General features: G+C 37.0%; 1 protein-coding gene across 8 annotated transcripts in view; it reads right to left on the bottom strand.

Moving 5' to 3' along the window:
- Positions 1-19,052, bottom strand: part of camk2d1 (calcium/calmodulin-dependent protein kinase (CaM kinase) II delta 1) — a 76,976-nt gene that overhangs the window by 4,550 nt on the left and 53,374 nt on the right. For 3 of the 8 annotated variants that reach the window (XM_067400294.1, XM_067400293.1, XM_067400300.1), the window contains 3 exons: positions 12,261-12,320; positions 9,911-9,955; positions 7,674-7,722 (listed from right to left, as the gene is read on the bottom strand). In XM_067400294.1, the coding sequence (XP_067256395.1) occupies positions 7,674-7,722; positions 9,911-9,955; positions 12,261-12,320 (154 nt within the window). Of the gene's footprint in view, positions 1-2,011; positions 2,312-7,673; positions 7,723-9,910; positions 9,956-12,260; positions 12,321-19,052 lie in introns of all 8 variants that reach the window. The other 5 variants (XM_067400295.1, XM_067400297.1, XM_067400299.1 and 2 more) reach the window with 3 other exon arrangements.

The raw sequence follows: 19,052 nt of genomic DNA on the forward strand, positions 1-19,052 counted from the left end.
TTTGGTGACAGCGACAAAATGACAGCAGCAAACTAGTCTTATCAAACACTAAACAAGACAAGAAAGAGAACGGTATATGACGGCATTAGAGTGTGGAAAGCTTGTGTCCAGCCAGGTTTGTAAATCATAATAAACTGTATGTCTTCCACGTTAAGGTGTGCACACAGAGCAACTGAAAGTCATTCATTTTCCATGAGGGTTGGTGATTTGACTGATGCAAAATGTGAAGAAACAGAAACACAACCACAGATGAACACTGTAGATATTAAGGTAATCATAACTCATAAGGTAAAATAGATTTTTGTTGTTCAGTCACAATATACGCATTATGCTCTATTTGATTTACAACGCTTTCCTTTCCAGGAAGTTATTTTTTCACCTTTAACTAATTTAAAATCCTGATAGACTGACGTTGTTTGTGTGGTCAGTGGTTTCTGCAGCCCAGTGATAAAGTTAAGCCATAAAACAGACCGCCTGCCAACAGGAGAGCGCTTCGGGCAGCTGTAGATGACGGTCAGTGGCAGTTTTCAATCTGTAATCTTTAATGATAAGTTAAAAGTTAACCAGCAGCGGGCAACATGACATTTTGTTGTTTGCTTGGATCTGTTGTTTAATGCTGGACACCCACAATGACATCTGACTCCATGAACACAGAGTGACTCCCATGATTCCAGCAGACTCGCTTTTCACTCATTTTCTCCTCAGGGATTTCCAAAAATTAAGGAGTTCTAGACATGTTTTCACATTACTGCTATAAAACAACATCTCCGTCTGGAAACTCGTGTCACACTAGTGCATGTACAGCTAAACCTTGATCTGAGAGTCATTCTTACAGCAGATTCTTCTGGATATACACGCCCTGACCAAAAACTTAAACAAGTTCAACTTAAAATCTTCCTGATTGAGTCACAACATTTTCTTTCAGCTGTGATCAGAAAACTCAAAAGTGCCCCTAATATAAGGTTCCTAAGTCTCCTTTAACAGGTTTACATGCTTTAAAGGTCAAAAAACACTTTTATTTTCTTATAATATACACACAGAGGAGTATCGTTTACATTCACAGACAGCTGCATTACACACTGCATGAAAGGTAATATTCGGAAAAGCACTTCAACTCGCAATTGTGAGATATAAACTTTTAATTGCAAATTTATCTCACAATATCTTGCAATAAAGACAGAACTGTGATATAGACTCACAATTGTGAGCAAATGTCAGAATTGTAAGCTGACTTTTTTTTCATAAATTGACTTTATAACATGCAAATGTGAATTTATATCTCACAATTCTGATATAAACCTGCAATTCTAACTTTTTTCTCAGAATTGCAGATATAAATTCGCAATTTTGTTAAGTGTCAGAATTGTGAGATATAAACTCAGAAATGGCCTTTATAACACGCAATTGCGAAGTTATATCTCAATTATGTGATATAAATGTGATTCCTCACAATTGTGACTATTTCACAGAATTGTGAGATTACATCTCACAAATCTGACATTATAACTTGCAATTGCAAGAAAAAGTCAGAGGTGTGAGATAAAAAAATAAAAATCACAGTTACTTTATGTTTTATTTTATTTTGTGGCGGAAACAAGCTTCCATAGAAAACTGAATCTAGCACCTAAAAATAAGATATTGCTTTGACATAACTAACAACATCTGAGGTCTTATCTCTGCAAATCACAGATATAATAATAATAATATATATATATTTTTTTAAATGTCTGCTGAGCATATGCTTTTAAGTGATTTTTAGTTATTTTGTATGAATTTGTATGGTGTGAATCATACGAAAACATGATTATTAGAAAAAAAAAGGAAGCATGAAGGACCACCACTAAACATACCTGATGCATATCGTATGTAAACGGATGAATGAGATCATGCAAATTAGCCACCAATTCGCCAAAAGCGTAAAACAGTTACGAACTGTTGTGAGATTCAGCTATCAGTGTACACTATTTTAAAGGTGTGCGTTGACTTCCTGTCTCCCTCCCCTGGCACTTACACTGAATGGTGATGTGGCTCTGGATTAGCTGAGACCTTTTGGGAGCAGCCTTGGGATTAACGGGCTGGCCACAATCAGCTGTTGAGTTGACGTAGAGGAACGCCAAAAAGGCCAATAGGAAAACAAGCAGGTAGAGAGCCAGGAGGGCTTTGAGAATGCGGTAACAGCAGACTTCTTCAGGCCACATGTTTGGGAGGTACCAGCAGCAGGAGACAGAGGAGGAAGAGGAAGAACTAGACTGCTGGGAATGAGATTGTTCACGCTTGTACATTCTAGATGGAGCGGCAGGCAGGCGGTACACTGCTCCGAGTAAATGTGGAGGATTTATTTATATGGGAAGAACATCAAGGGAAGGATAAATGGATGGATGGGGAAGCAAATAAACTTAGACATGGATTGACAATGGGAGGGCAAAAAGCAAGGAGGTAAGGTTGTTAAAAAGAGGGGAAAAAGGATAAAATGAGTAGAAATGTCATGGAAGATGAATAACACATTTACACCCCCTGAAAACAGACATGAATGAAACAGCAAAGGAATGACAAATGGCACAGAAACATCTCCCTTGCAAATATATTCAAACAATTTTGGTTCACAAGACACGCAAGAACCAATGGCATAATTTTTGTAGTTCATATTAGGGGTTGAACAACTTTTTGAAAGTCGACATTTATATGATTTAAAGTTGAGTCGAAGTCGACTATTCGCTGATGACATCATTAATGAACAAATAAGATGAACACGGGTCGTCTTGTGCACAACTATGGCATACGATACAGCGCTGCCCACTAGGCTATTGTCCTACATAACAGCTTATTTTTATCAGTTCTTTTGTCTTTGGGTCGTTATATTTCATGCTAAATCATGCACACGATTTACTATTTCGTTTCCTCGATTTGCGAAATCATGTGAACGATTTACTATTTCGTTCCCTCAATTTGCTAAATCATGCACAAGATTTACTATTTACTTTCCTCGATTTGCGAAATCATGCGAACGATTTACTATTTCGTTTCCTCGATTTGCGAAATCATGTGAACGATTTACTATTTCGTTCCCTCAATTTGCTAAATCATGCACAAGATTTACTATTTCGTACCCTCGATTTGCTAAATCGTGCACAAGATTTACTAGTTTGTTCCCTTGATTTGCTAAATAATACTCAATTTACTATTTCGTTCCCTCGATTTGCTAAATCTTGCACACGATTTACTATTTCGTTCCTTCGATTTACTAAATCTTGCACACGATTTACTATTTCGTTCCTTCGATTTACTAAATCTTGCACACAATTTACTATTTCGTTCCATTCGGTTTGCTAAATCTTGCACACAATTTACTATTTGTTCCCTCGATTTGCTAAATCTTGCACACGATTTACTATTTCCTTCCCGCGATTTGCTAAATCTTGCACATGATTTACTATTTGTTCCCTCGATTTGCTAAATCTTGCACACGATTTACTATTTCCTTCCCGCGATTTGCTAAATCTTGCACATGATTTACTATTTCGTACCCTCGATTTGCTAAATCTTGCACACGATTTACTATTTCGTTCCTTCGATTTACTAAATCTTGCACACAATTTACTATTTTGTTCCATTCGGTTTGCTAAATCTTGCACACAATTTACTATTTGTTCCCTCGATTTGCTAAATCTTGCACACGATTTACTATTTCCTTCCCGCGATTTGCTAAATCTTGCACATGATTTACTATTTGTTCCCTCGATTTGCTAAATCTTGCACACGATTTACTATTTCGTACCCTCGATTTGCTAAATCTTGCACATGATTTACTATTTGTTCCCTCGATTTGCTAAATCTTGCACATGATTTACTATTTGTTCCCTCGATTTGCTAAATCTTGCACACAATTTACTATTTGTTCCCTCGATTTGCTAAATCTTGCACACAATTTACTATTTGTTCCCTCGATTTGCTAAATCTTGCACATGATTTACTATTTCCTTCCCGCGATTTGCTAAATCTTGCACATGATTTACTATTTGTTCCCTCGATTTGCTAAATCTTGCACATGATTTACTATTTGTTCCCTCGATTTGCTAAATCTTGCACACAATTTACTATTTGTTCCCTCGATTTGCTAAATCTTGCACACGATTTACTATTTCCTTCCCGCGATTTGCTAAATCTTGCACATGATTTACTATTTGTTCCCTCGATTTGTTAAATCTTGCACATGATTTACTATTTCGTTCGCTCGATTTGCTAAATCTTGCACACGATTTACTATTTCGTACCCTCGATTTGCTAAATCTTGCACATGATTTACTATTTCGTACCCTCGATTTGCTAAATCTTGCACATGATTTACTATTTCGTTCCCTCAATTTGCTAAATCTTGCACATGATTTACTATTTCGTTCCTTCGATTTATGAAATCTTGCACACAATTTACTATTTCGTTCCCTCGATTTGCTAAATCTTGCACACAATTTACTATTTCGTTCCCTCGATTTGCTAAATCTTGCACACGATTTACTATTTCGTTCCTTCGATTTACGAAATCTTGCACACGATTTACTATTTCCTTCCCGCGATTTGCTAAATCTTGCACATGATTTACTATTTCGTACCCTCGATTTGCTAAATCTTGCACATGATTTACTATTTCGTTCCCTCGATTTGCTAAATCTTGCACATGATTTACTATTTCGTTCCCTCGATTTGCTAAATCTTGCACATGATTTATTATTTTGTTCCCTCAATTTGCTAAATCTTGCACACGATTTACTATTTCCTTCCCGCGATTTGCTAAATCTTGCACATGATTTACTATTTCGTACCCTCGATTTGCTAAACCTTGCACACAATTTACAATTTCGTTCCTTCGATTTACTAAATCTTGCACACGATTTACTACTTCGTTCCCTCGATTTGTTAAATCTTGCACATGATTTACTATTTCGTTCTTTCGATTTACTAAATCTTGCACACAATTTACTATTTCGTTCCTTCAATTTGTTAAATCTTGCACATGATTTACTATTTCGTTCCTTCGATTTACTAAATCTTGCACACGATTTACTATTTCGTTCCCTCGATTTACTAAACCTTGCACACGATTTACTACTTCGTTCCCTCGATTTGCTAAATCTTGCACACGATTTACTATTTCGTTCGCTCGATTTGTTAAATCTTGCACACGATTTACTATTTCGTTCGCTCGATTTGCTAAATCTTGCACACGATTTACTATTTCGTTCCTTCGATTTACTAAATCTTGCACACGATTTACTATTTCGTTCCTTCGATTTACTAAATCTTGCACACGATTCACTATTTCGTTCCTTCGATTTACTAAATCTTGCACACGATTTACTATTTCGTTCCCTCGATTTACTAAACCTTGCACACGATTCACTATTTCGTTCGCTCGATTTGCTAAATCTTGCACACGATTTACTATTTCGTTCCCTTGATTTGTTAAATCTTGCACACGATTTACAATTTCGTTCCTTCGATTTGCTAAATCTTGAACACGATTTACTACTTCGTTCCTTCGGTTTGTTAAATCTTGCACATGATTTACTATTTCGTTCCTTCGATTTACTAAATCTTGCACACGATTTACTATTTCGTTCCCTCGATTTGTTAAATCTTGCACATGATTTACTATTTCGTTCCTTCGATTTACTAAATCTTGCACACGATTTACTATTTCGTTCCCTCGATTTGTTAAATCTTGCACATGATTTACTATTTCGTTCCTTCGATTTACTAAATCTTGCACACGATTTACTATTTCGTTCCCTCGATTTACTAAACCTTGCACACGATTCACTATTTCGTTCGCTCGATTTGTTAAATCTTGCACACGATTTACAATTTCGTTCCTTCGATTTGCTAAATCTTGCACACGATTTACTACTTCGTTCCTTCGATTTGTTAAATCTTGCACACGATTTACAATTTCGTTCCTTCGATTTGCTAAATCTGGCACACGATTTACTACTTCGTTCCTTCGATTTGTTAAATCTTGCACACGATTTACTACTTCGTTCCTTCGATTTGTTAAATCTTGCACACGATTTACAATTTCGTTCCTTCGATTTGCTAAATCTTGCACACGATTTACTACTTCGTTCCTTCGATTTGTTAAATCTTGCACACGATTTACTACTTCGTTCCTTCGATTTGTTAAATCTTAAACATGATTTACTATTTCGTTCGCTCGATTTGTTAAATCTTGCACACGATTTACAATTTCGTTCCTTCGATTTGCTAAATCTTGCGCACGATTTACTATTTCGTTCCCTCGATTTGCTAAACTAATGTGGTCTGACTTACTTTTAGCCGATCGGTATTGAGCATCCAGATGGTATAATCAAACATATCTTGTGGAGCACTCTCGGATTATACACTTATTTGCTATTTTAACTGATGGAAACTGAGAGTAAAAGTGGACTTCAAAGATTTATTATCCTGTTGTTTCCTCTATAGGTCATGATCAGCAACTAGTCTACATCAAGCTTAAAGCATCATGGCAGAGCATTAAAGTCAACTAGTCTGTGTAACCCCTAGTTCAGTCAACTTTTTTTGAGTAATGGACCCCGTCATATTCTGAACCATCCTCAAGGACCCCAGAATAAAATTGGCTTATTGGTATCATTCATTTCTTTGAGATGACCAAATGCAATAAAGTATAATTTACTACTACGTTAGTTGACTTTTCCTATATTTAGTTATGTCATCAGTTATATTACACATATATTATCTTCTTCTTTTATGGGAACATGTCAAATGTCAAAATATACGAAAATTCATATTCAGATAAGTGATATAAGGACCCCCTGGCATTATATCAAGGAACACTAGGGGTATATGGACCCCTGGTTGAGAAACACTGCCCTAGTTCATACTTTTACAGTCCAGAGGTTTGGCAGATTTTTTTCTTCTGTGAGTGGGGATTTGCATGTACAAAAAATCTTCTTTAAGCAAAATGTATTTATTTGCAGTGAAATATAACAAGTTCTTGACAGGTGTAATGAGATTCACCCTTATACGACTTGCTGTTTAGAATCATAATGAATAACTGAAAATACCATTAAATATCATGACACAAACGCACACACACACAGTCACATGACCACCCGCATATGTCACACAATCTAATCTACACATATTTACAAAAGTTGCATTAAAGGGACACTAACTTCAAAGCTCATGATAGCAAAAAAAAGAGGAACAGAAAGTTAGAAGGCGTGTGAGAAGAAAGCTTAAAATAAACAGCTTCATCTCCACAGATATTCACCAACCGTGACCACAAATTATAGAGTAGGGTGGGCCAAACTAATACTGCAGGAAACAGGTGATCAGTCATGTTCATTCTGTATGTTTCCACTGTTATAGCATGTCACAGTATTTCCCTATGGTCGTCCCCCAAATGTCTACGGTGGTTACAGCTCTGGTACTTTAGGCCCGAGGCTTAAAAGTTCAGCAGTCTTTTCAAATGAAATATTTCTTCAGATTTCTAAAGTTTTGAAGCACAAATGGCAATGTTTCCTGTCTGAGAATGACCCTTCTACTGTTCACTAAATTGGGGAATATAAATGTGAAAGTAAAGCAATCACAGGTTGGACCACAGAATACTAGCTGATCTTACATCGCACAACTGAAATCTCTGTTAGATTCAACTGTACCTTTAATGTCCTCATCTTCAATGGTGGTGTTGGCACTCTCTGATGATTCCTGAAAGAGAACAAACATACGAATGTGGAAGGAATACAAATAAATGTAAATGATAAGTAAAAACAGTCAGAGAAATGGTAATGCCCTTTCAAGAGGTTCAAAACTTATTCCACATTGTAGTATCTCTGATTTGACACGTTATATTAAAATTGATCTGAATAGGACATGCATGTTGATGTGATGATTGACCCATAAATGTATAAGATTATAACAAATGGATATCATGTGGCGTTGTGTTTCATTTCCTAACCAAGCAAGAACAAAATGTATATCCACTGTATAAATTGAACTGAGACACTCTGAAGAACATCTAAAGTTGAAACACACAAAGATAAACACAAGTTTAATGGAGATTGTATTGTATGATGCCCTGTCAATCATACAAGTTAGTGAAGTGTGTGAAAATTTCTGCATTTCTGCATTTATTACTTATTAAATGTGGTCTGATTTTAATTTACTTCTGTTTACACCTGGTATTATGATGCGGTTTGCTCGATCGGATCACACACTCTAAAAAATGCTGGGTTGTTTCAACCCAAAATTGGGTCAAATATGGACAAACCCAACCGTTGGGTTAAATTTTTAAATGCATTTTTTTAACCCAACGGTTGGGTTTGTCCATATTTGACCCAATTTTGGGTTGAAACAACCCAGCATTTTTTAGAGTGCAAGAGACAAATTGCCGTTTACACCTGGTGTTTTAATCCATATCTTTTGTCCACTTTCGACCACTTCTGACCCTGGGGAGGGTCTATGGGTGGGTAATTGTATGGGTTTTTCAGATCTTTCGATCGTTTCTGCTCTTTGTTAGAAATCAGGAATGGTGAGAGAATATTGAACTTGGCACGTTTTTCATCTTCAAACCAAACTTGGGTCTTCAGCCGACAAAGATTAAATCCCGTCTGGCTAGACGCTTCCTGTAATGTTTACGCATTAGTAGGCGGCCTTTTGTGGCTGTTTGAAAGTATTCGATCACATGGGCGTCTACACTATGAAAGCAATCTTAATACCAGGTGGAAACAAGGCCTTACAGTTACAGACAAGCACAATCTGACTAAACTAATAAAACACAAACAACTTTAGTCGGTGGAGAATAAGTGAATCCTCCATAAGCAGCAAAACCTCCACTAAACGTTTTCCGTAGCTGATTATAAGGGTTCACATTGGCTGTTGGTCTTGTTACTTATTAATTTGGACTATTACGAAAAGGAAATGCACCTGTACACTTCCAATCTGATCTGCTTAATTGACTCTTCAAAGTTCAGCTATTGGAGAAGTCATAACATAACACACTTTCCTTTTTCAGTCTGTCCTGTCAATGATCACTCAATGCCTTCAATACAATGTCGAGAAGAACAAAAGTTTATGTTATTAGTTAAGTCAGATAGCGTTCGTCTATAATTGACTTAGGGCATGTTTACACATTACAATGTATTAAAACTGAAAAGTTTTTCCTTTGTGTTCTTCGCGTACAGACGACACCGTTGTCGAAACGATCCCCGTTCACATGGATCCACAAAAAATAAAAATGCTGTATTAGGCATGTCAGGCCAGTAGATGGCGACGTCACTTTATAAAGAAACACTACGTGTCTATAGAGATGACAACGGTATTGTTTTCAAAATCCTGCACAAAAGTTTGCGTTTTCAGGCCCCCAAAACGCCATTGTCGTTTAAATGAATAGCCAAAACGCATACAAACTAAAGTTTTCTGTTTTTAGTTGAAAACGGTGTAGTGCAAATGGCCTATTAGAAGAAGATCAGACCACATCTGATAAGAGCAGAAATCCAGATATTTTCAAAGGGTTCACAAACCTGCTCTTGTCACTGTATCCTAAACTGAATCAATCAAATGTAGAAATAAAGCCTGGTTGCAAGCACAGATTAATGTCTACACTTTTCTGTCAGTGTATGAGCAGTATTTGTAATATACTGTTGATTACCTGAGCATAAAAACACTTAAGCCTGAGTTTTGATTAAATTAAGAGTCATTGGCAGTATACTGGACCTCACTGACTTTTATTGTATGGACAAAAATATACATATAATTAACTGTATGAACTGAATCATTTTTACTGTCAGTTATTGTCTGCGATAAAAGACAACATTAGCCAGATGCAGTACATAGACATTAAGTTCAAAATAAGCCCATTATAGCCCTTTTATCAATCCTCATGAACACTTGATACCTTGTTTCCATCAGTGGGATTGTGGATAACAGTAGTTTGAGGCTCCTGATAGAGAGATGTGCATAGAGAGAGAAAGGAAGATAAAACAGAACAACAAGAGATCAGAATAAGCAGCAGAGAGTTGAAGGGTTAAAGGACACCAAGCATTACATGTTAAGTCACTGAATGTGCTCAGCTGACTGACACTTTTACACAAATATGGTACAAAATGTGTCCTGAAACATTTTGAACAAATAGTGCTCAACATTCAGAAAAGGCTCAGGAGGTCAAACACAGAGCAGCGTTATTTTCTATTAATTTTTGTCATTCTGTGAATTACAATTTTTGGATATTATCAAGTAACTTTCTCTAACAAAGCTTGGTGAACTTTAGAAAAGAAGGAGAGCATAGTAGTTTAGACAATTGGTCATGTAATTGTGAGATGGGAATATGGGTAATTACTACAGAACATTTCCACTAAAGCAACAGTACAGGATACTCAGCCAAAACAAAGAAGAAGCATGCGGTAAAACAAGGAAGTTTTGGAGAATTTTTTAAAATGTTCTTTCAGACTACATTGATATTTTACAGGTTTTTTACCCATATTTGGAATTATGCATTGTATTGGCTTTGGAGTTAGTGATAAAAAAATGTCTGTAAACTTGTTTCTACTGATTGACATTGGATTTGTAGACAAATGTAAATTGTGCCAATATATAAATTCCTTTAAAAACAATTATTGTAATTAATGAGTTTAAGTGGATCATGAAGGAAACACAACTAACAGACGTTTAAAATCATCTTGTGAAGCAGTTTGAGAAAAGAAGAGCTGGAATCTAAAAGAATGGCTGAATGTGAGACAGTCTTGATTTATGTAATATTTTTGGTCATTGCATAATTGTAATACCTTAATTTGTTTTATTTCAGAGTTTTAATGACTTGATTATACTAAAATATGGTACTATACTAAAAATAATAACAACTACATATGTACATTTTTTGAAGGAAATGTGTGTGGTGCTTGCAGTGGCAAAACTCGGCACTAGGCAGTTACTGAGATCTTCTGCCTGACTTCTAGAGAGCCAATGTCCATGCAATGTTCTGGTGTTGAGATATGGCTTGTTTATGTTGCTTTATGGTGTGGTAAGGTGTCTATGGTGTGGATAGGTCAGGGTGATATTTAAAGACTCGGTCTGAGTCAAAAAAACAAAACAAAAACACTTTAATTTCTTTATGTTGCCCTGATCCTGAGATATGGCTCATTCAATTTACTAATAGGTTGCTAAGGTGCACTGAATGGTTGCCAGGACGTGGTTAGACATTTGGCAGGATAATACCTAAAGCTTACTGACAGTCTGGGACAAAAGAGACAACCCCCATGTCTCTACAATGTTCTGATCCAGATATATCCATCTCATTCGTTTTCATTGGAAGTTTATGGTATGGTTTCTAGGGTGCTGTAACTGGTTGCTATGGCATGGTTAGGAATGTCACCATTTATTGGCTACTTGCTAGGCAGAGCGATATGAGCCCACCCCCAAGTCTCTATGACATTCTGATGCGGAAATATGATGTCACAAAATTTTGTCCAATGTTATGGGATTTTACGTCCGCTGGAGGAAAACCACGTCTTTACTCTCTTAACATGCATGTTCAGTGATGCGTGCTGTGAAAGCGTGGTTAGTTCATGTATGCACAAGGAAAGAATCCTCAGTTAGCAAACACACAAGTACATGGAGAGGCCTTAAGCAACGTATGAAATGAACCTCCCAAAATTTGAAGAACAAAAAAATGTTTCTTGTTGTGAGGTAATCATAAACAAGCTTAAAACCCTTACGAAACCCCATACTAAATTATGATGTCAAATTCACAAACAGGTGGAGAAAATCATGTACAGTTAAGCATACAGTGATTAAGCATTTTAAGCACCTTCTAATAAAATAATTAAATAGTGTAAATATATAAAAACAGTTATATATTTAAGAATTTATAAACATATGTGCTTATTTATGTGTAATATGTAAAAAATCATACCTCATTCAGCGCTCTAGTCCACTGCACTAATTTATATCATGGCAATTGTTACAATAACTTGACATATTAAATAGGCCACATTTGAAATCAAATGGTCCATACTTACTTTGTAAAAAAAAAAAAAAAATCCAAAAAACTGTGGAGCAATACAAAGTCACACTTTCCGAAGACATTGCTAATTATTTGACTGACTGCATTATTTTAATGCAGGATTTCATGAGTGAACATGAATTGAACAGAGTTCTAACAAAGAAAAAACAAGTAAGATTGAAAAATGAAAAGTGTGAAGCCAATGGTAAGAAAAAGCCACTGACAAACAGTCATAAAGACAAAGTACCAGAGCAGGAGAGGGGACGGGATCTTTAGGGCTGGTGATTACGTTGGTTTTGTTGTTGATCTATAGGTGGGAAGGGACAGAGGCACACAAGCAAAGCTTTAGACCAGCAAGGGAAGAGGAAATGTCAAATTACATTCATCGAAATCATTGAAATTACACAGCTTGCATTATCTGGATGTTGAGGGAATAGTTAATTAGCATATTTTATAATAATGATATCCCTTGACAACAATTAACTATTCCTCAACTACAGCAAAATGGACTGTCAAATAATCAGATGTTATCTGTCATTTATGCAAAATGGCATTTTTCACAATTATGCTGTGGAAATGAGAAGTTTATTAAAAGCCACAAAAGTTTAACAGGCATAAAAGTGTGACTCTGAGAACAAAAAGAAAAAAGAAAGACCCCTAAGAGAATAATCCTATAGATGAGTTCATGTAGAAACAACTAGATCATGAAACAGCATGAAAGACTTTTCATTGGCATCAAATGATCCTACCAAACATTCCAAAATGTTCAAGACAAACGACCAAATTAAATAGATAGAGTGTTCCCTACTGAGACTGGAAAACTGAACTGAAGGTAACCCTGAATATAATATTTCAGCTTCAGTAATAATCATGTTTCATTCTTCTTAAGCCAATTAATCTTGCCCTTATTTTGCTGTTGGGATCAATGTAAACCAAAAAACATCAGAATACCAGAGAGGATATGAAGCAGACACGTAATACATCTCGTAGGTATTATGCCTTGGGTCCTTGTGATATTAAAAACATGGATGTTCTACACAAGTAGAGCAGCCCAAATGTTAAAGAAAACAAAAGAGCATATTAAACCCAGCAGGGTAAATTGACAGTGTTTTTCTTAAAACTACTGTTGCATTCAAAACCCACAATCTTCTAGTAATGTGTCGTTGACTACAAATATGTTGATAACATTTCAGGTTGAGCTGTTATAACTTGCAACATTTTGAAGTAAAATACACAATTTTACAAAATAAACAAAGGATGGGCTTATATAAGTATACAGCTGGAAAGGTTTTCAGTCTACATCTAAACACTGAACTACACCGAAGAGAACTACAAAACTAGTAACTAGAGAATTAAGTGAATAATGGTTTTGTTGTAACTAGCACATCTCACCATCGCAACTTCTGCAGAGTTAAGCTTCCTTTTCTGCAGTTAGGTGCAGTAAAACATAAAAATGAAACCTTATTATAACCATGCAACCAGATAATGATGCATTTCTCATTGTGCTAATGATACTGCATAACTGACTGAAATGGAGCAAATCTAGCAATAATAATCTTATCCTTATCATCCTCTCATACATGAAAAGGAAAGATATTATAAAGCATATACATTAGGAAAAACATGATATAAACAAACATTTTTCAACTTTGAAGCTGCATCATAGAGTGGATGTTATGGGGACACCATCAGCATGACCGGTGTCTGAAGCATGTGTAAAACACACAGCAATAAATCACTGGCAGATGGCAGTCCGTAACATCACACGTGAGTATAAAGGGGCACCTGTAATACACATCATCAGCTTTTTTGTCTTCAGGAGCCAGTTCTCGGGGGAGTTGAATGCATTCTTTGTGATTCGGGAAGCTCCGCCCATGCTTGACTCTCTCTTGAGGAACGAGAGTCGCGATCTCAGGGCCATCGAGGCGGCAGGGTGGGATCGACTGCTGGGATTGTAGGTAGAGTGTGGGAGGAGTGTGATGGGAAATTTTTCCCTTTTGGGGCTTCTGCTAGCTCTGTTGCTTTCATGTTTTCATGTTGTGGAACATCTAATTCTGAGGAATTAGATGCAGAGAGAGTTGATTCATTGTGTTATTAATAATCTGCCTTCATTTGCTGTCCCGCATATAAGTTTGTGAGCCTTTTTATTCCTCTTAGATCTCCACATTGAGGTGTCAAGACAATGGAGGAATTTGTAGTCTCTCCCATGTAGTCGAATGTTTGAGAGGTCTGTGTGAACAGCAAAACTCAAGGATGCCCCAGTTGGAAGGCTATTTCCAAGCCATATCTTCCCTGGTGCAGAATCCTTTTTTCTAAGGCTCTCACATTGCCAATTAAAAGAGCATGTTTGGCTCTCAAGGGAGCTGAAGATTCTCACTGTATTGAGCCACGGTGAGGGAGCTCAGACGCATACATTTCCTTGTGGGATGAAAGTCAGGTCTTTGATCATGGGGTCGCAGGTGGGAAAAGTAGAGGCAGATGTTATCAAATAAGTCGCCTCTTCTTCTTAACATCTTGTGGTTCATGGCAAGGCATATGCGGAGGCAAGACAGGCCTGTGGGGCTTTGCAGTTCTGCTCAGCACTGCTGCCGGAAGGTTCCATCTTTTCTGGTCTATAGCAATGCTGTAGTTCAGCATACTCCTCTGGGGCTTAGGTCCAGCATCGGATTCATAGAAGGTAGAGGATCTCGATATACAGACCTTATTACATTCATGGCCCTTCCTGAGGGAGGATTTGAAAGCAACCATGACTGAATTGGCAAAGGACTGGAGCAGGTTTTGGTTGGGAAAAACAGGAATCTGAATGCATGTCGGCATAAGTAGATGCAGGATCTAAGTAGAATTGAAGCTCCCCTGCGGTTTCCCAAGGGGTTGAGTTTTTATGGAAAGAGTCAATGGTAATTATACTATGCTGCTCATCTGCTTGCATCCCTTCTGATGAAATTGAGGGTTGCATTCTCTTCTGGAAGTAGTGGTAACACCGAAGGTCATAGTTGATTAACTCCCTTTGGTAGACCACTGCCTAAGGGCTTTGACATAGCAGAGACATTTTTCTTAGATCTCTGCTCTTACGTCCTTATAAGGCTGACCCCTGTCACCCAAGGGAGGGAGGAAGGTTGTAAAGGCCAGGGCTTCCCTTGCTATAGGGAATAGAAGCTTGGGTATCATCTCCTACTATTGGAAGATATTGACTTAGGGAGTGGCGCCACTATACAGTCTATATGAGTCATTTTGGGGTTGACACACTCTGACAGCGGCTAAGTAATACGTAGGGTCAATTTATGCTTTGCTCATTATGTCTGTGCATATTCAAAGCTTAATGAGGCAGGCATTCCCTCAGCATTGCGTAGTGGGTATTGCTTCCCCATACAGTCAACTCCATAAACACAGAGTCGAAGTTCCACTTTGAAAGAGAACGCCTAGATTACGAATGTAACCACAGTTCCCTAAGCGTCTTGCCCGCACGTCTTCTTCAAACAAAAGAGTTGATGACGTGTATTACAGGCACCTTTTTATACTCACGGGCACTCCGTGTGTGACATCATGGACTGTCGCTTGCCAATGATTTTTTGGTGTGTGTTTACACATGCTTCAGACACTGGTCATGCTGACGGCGTCCCCACAGTGTCAACTCCATGACACAGCATCTCTATCCCCTTCTCAGGTAACCAGGATACATATGTTACCAAGACATTTTATTAACCAACCAAATGTTTGGTTGGGGCAAGGAGACTGCATCCCACTTTGTATACTTTAATAGAGTATATATTGCACAATATACTTTTAATGACCCTAAAGTTTGATTAAACCATTGAAATATGATGAGTATGAAAATCTAGGAAGAAGAAAACACTATTTGGAATTGTTATTGTGTTAGAAATGTTCAATCTCCAAACACATACTCAATACTCGCCTTGCAGTGCGAGATTAAACTGGAAGTCAATCACAATTGCGTGTCTCATCCAAGATATTTGGAAGTTATTTTGAAGCTGTCACACATTGAAGTGATTTTCAACCTTCTGTCAAAAAGTCTTATTTGACCGGCCCAACCTTTTAAATATCTGTGTTTTTAAAGCAATTATTTATTTATTATTTAGTTTGGATTCTGCACTAATTCTGCTGACATTGTGACCATTCAAATCCAGCAATCAAGCAATATCCAAAGTCAATTGAACAGATTTAGCCATTTTAATAATAATCCCGCCTAATTTTAATCCTTGCTTGCAGTGGACAGCTATTGGCAAATTTCACACAAACCCACAAAATAACTAATAATACAGCAAACACCTGCCACAGTGATTGACTGAATTATAGGCTGGGAGTAATAAGTGTAAGCTTTGTATGACAGCTTGGCCAAAAAAAATATGTCTGCCCAATTTGGCAAGTTTCATTGCATTTTCAAAAATGAAACAATTGAAGCACTTTTTTACACTCCAAGCACAACTACACAATATGTTTACAGAAATCTTTAATAAATGTTAAATAATTAAACAAACAAACAAACAAAATATTGCCTGAAGCCCATACAGAATCACATTAACTTGTTGGCTAGTGGTGCAAACACCGCCTGCCCAGTCTGCCCAAAAAAACAAATAAATAAAAATATCAACCAACAACAAACCCTGTAAATAAATCCTCTTAAGGGATGTCAAAGCCAACAACAAAACCATCTTAAGAGTCAGAATTCTGTCTGAAGCTGACTCAAGCTGTTCAAAGGAGGCCCTATTAACCCTTCTAGGACTACAGATAAATTCCAGAAGGAACACAAGCAAGACAGAAAGGTCTCGGCAGTCTAATCCCACACATGAAAAGAGAAACAAGTGAATGCCTTTTCAAAGAAACACAAAGAAACTGGTATAGATTCAGCAGCAATAACACCTTAAGTGTAGCTATGGCTTTGCCCACAGTAAAATCCTCCTAAATGAATGAACCAGATCTAAACTGTGCTCTCTGCACCATGACACAAATAACCGCCACTTGAAAACATAGAGCCTCCTTGAAGAAGGACCTCTTGCATTCAAAATGATCTGATTCTTTGGTAAGTCATACAAGTGTCCCTCGGTCCAAAGGGGGCACTAGGGTTGTTTATATATGTGACAACGGGCATGTTGTCTGTTCTGAAGATCACATGACAGCCTTAAATATCAGACAGGAAGAAAAACCTTCGAAAACTGTGCCACAACTCTCGATGAGGCATTTGTTGTAAATGTTTTGAAGTGAGAATGAAACACCCTGACTGTCCCCACTGTAACAGGGTCTCTTATTAAATGGCAGGAATGCCAACAGAGATCAATTCCTCGGCTGTTGACGCATGACTGAAATAGTCTCATATACAGCAGGCCCAATGGTATAACTGTCCCAGAGTCAATCCATCGCTTACTAATGTTTTTGATGCATGGCAATGTTTTTATGGTATTTAAACTAACTGCTCAGAGGTTGCTACTGTGAATCCTTCAATAATTCTATTGTGTAATGATTTATATTTTTGTTATTTGTTATTGATGATTGGGTATTTAATTCTGTATATATATACAGGAAGTGTTACAACTCAGTACCCCATTTTTTGGGTATATCGGCCCATATCTGTAATTTTGAGCATCTTCCATTTCGAATTTTACAAACACATTAGCGTATTGTTATGAAACGGTGGAATGTGTCTTTGGCAAAAGAAACCTTGTGGCACTGTCCCAAAAAATGCTAATAGTTTTTAATTAGATTTGCCTATTTTAATGAGACAGGTCTTGACAGATTAATTCCGAGAACATTCATACCAATCATGTCTGCCATTCTGAATTTCTTTGAAAACCTACTTTTTCAAACTCCTCCTAGACCTTTGTTCTGATTTTCACCTTAATTGATTCAGATCATCTTCGGACCATGCCAGCGAGTTCATGTTGATCGATGAAACCATTATGGTTTAACACAATAGTTTAACAATATGGATGGCATGGTGCAAAGCGGATTCTGAGGATCTAACACTTTGGAATATAAACATCAACATTTGTGACCTCACAGTGACCACATTACAATTTGGTAACAGTGCCACCTATTGGTCAAAAGTGGCTTAGCAATTAAATCTTATTACTAGTGGTTGCCATTTGGACTAAAATAAACCAAAATATGTCTTTAAAACTCATTGTTGCAGATGCAACTCCTCATCATGCCTCTTTTGTGTGTGGCCCCTAACTTGCAGCTATGTTTACTTTTAATTACTTTCAAAATGTAATTTTGACTGTATAGCCAGAAGGGAACTGGCTCACCGGTGTACAGGGTGTAGACTGGCTCCATAAGTTTTCATACCTTACAAACCTTACAGATTTCCATACCATTGCGTAATGCATTAATAATTCCAACTTGTAACTAATAAAATATATCCAGTGTTATCTATACTCACATAAAGCGATATACACTATATAGCAAACTATATGTAAACCTAGATATGCTAAACGTGGACACTTAGACATTAAGGCATTATAAACATTAACATCATGAATTTCTGTAAAGCTGCATTGAAACAATATGTATTGTGAAAAGTGTAATGCAAATAAACATGGATTTGACTTCAATTGATACATATTTGGTTACATGATTTGAATTTTTTTTTTGGAAATCCCCTAGAAATACTACATTTGACATACTTTTTGTCCAACATACTTTTATTTAGGACACCAATCTTGAATGCAATTCTGGACACTTACAGTACAACACTGTTACAAAACTCATCCAAGACTGATTTAGCACAGATTTCACAGGTTTTGAAAGGCACAACCCATGTGTTAGGTGACATAAATTTCTGTAAGCTAGTGAATTGGAGTGTGAGATATAAAGATGAGGTTACTCAGTGACCCTGAATGCTTGACCTCAAGAACAGAAGAGTGAACTGTTTAATTAAAGAATATCACGTTAATAATGTGAATACTGACAGCAAATAAGTATGTAGACAAAGAGATATACTACAAAAACATACTCAAACATATATATAAACCCAGTTAAATAAAAAATCTGTCTGCGCCCCCACTGGAACGGACCTGCCCTCCAC

This window comes from Chanodichthys erythropterus, chromosome 11, assembly GCF_024489055.1.
Source record: "Chanodichthys erythropterus isolate Z2021 chromosome 11, ASM2448905v1, whole genome shotgun sequence".
In the NCBI taxonomy this organism is placed as follows: Eukaryota; Metazoa; Chordata; class Actinopteri; order Cypriniformes; family Xenocyprididae; genus Chanodichthys; species Chanodichthys erythropterus.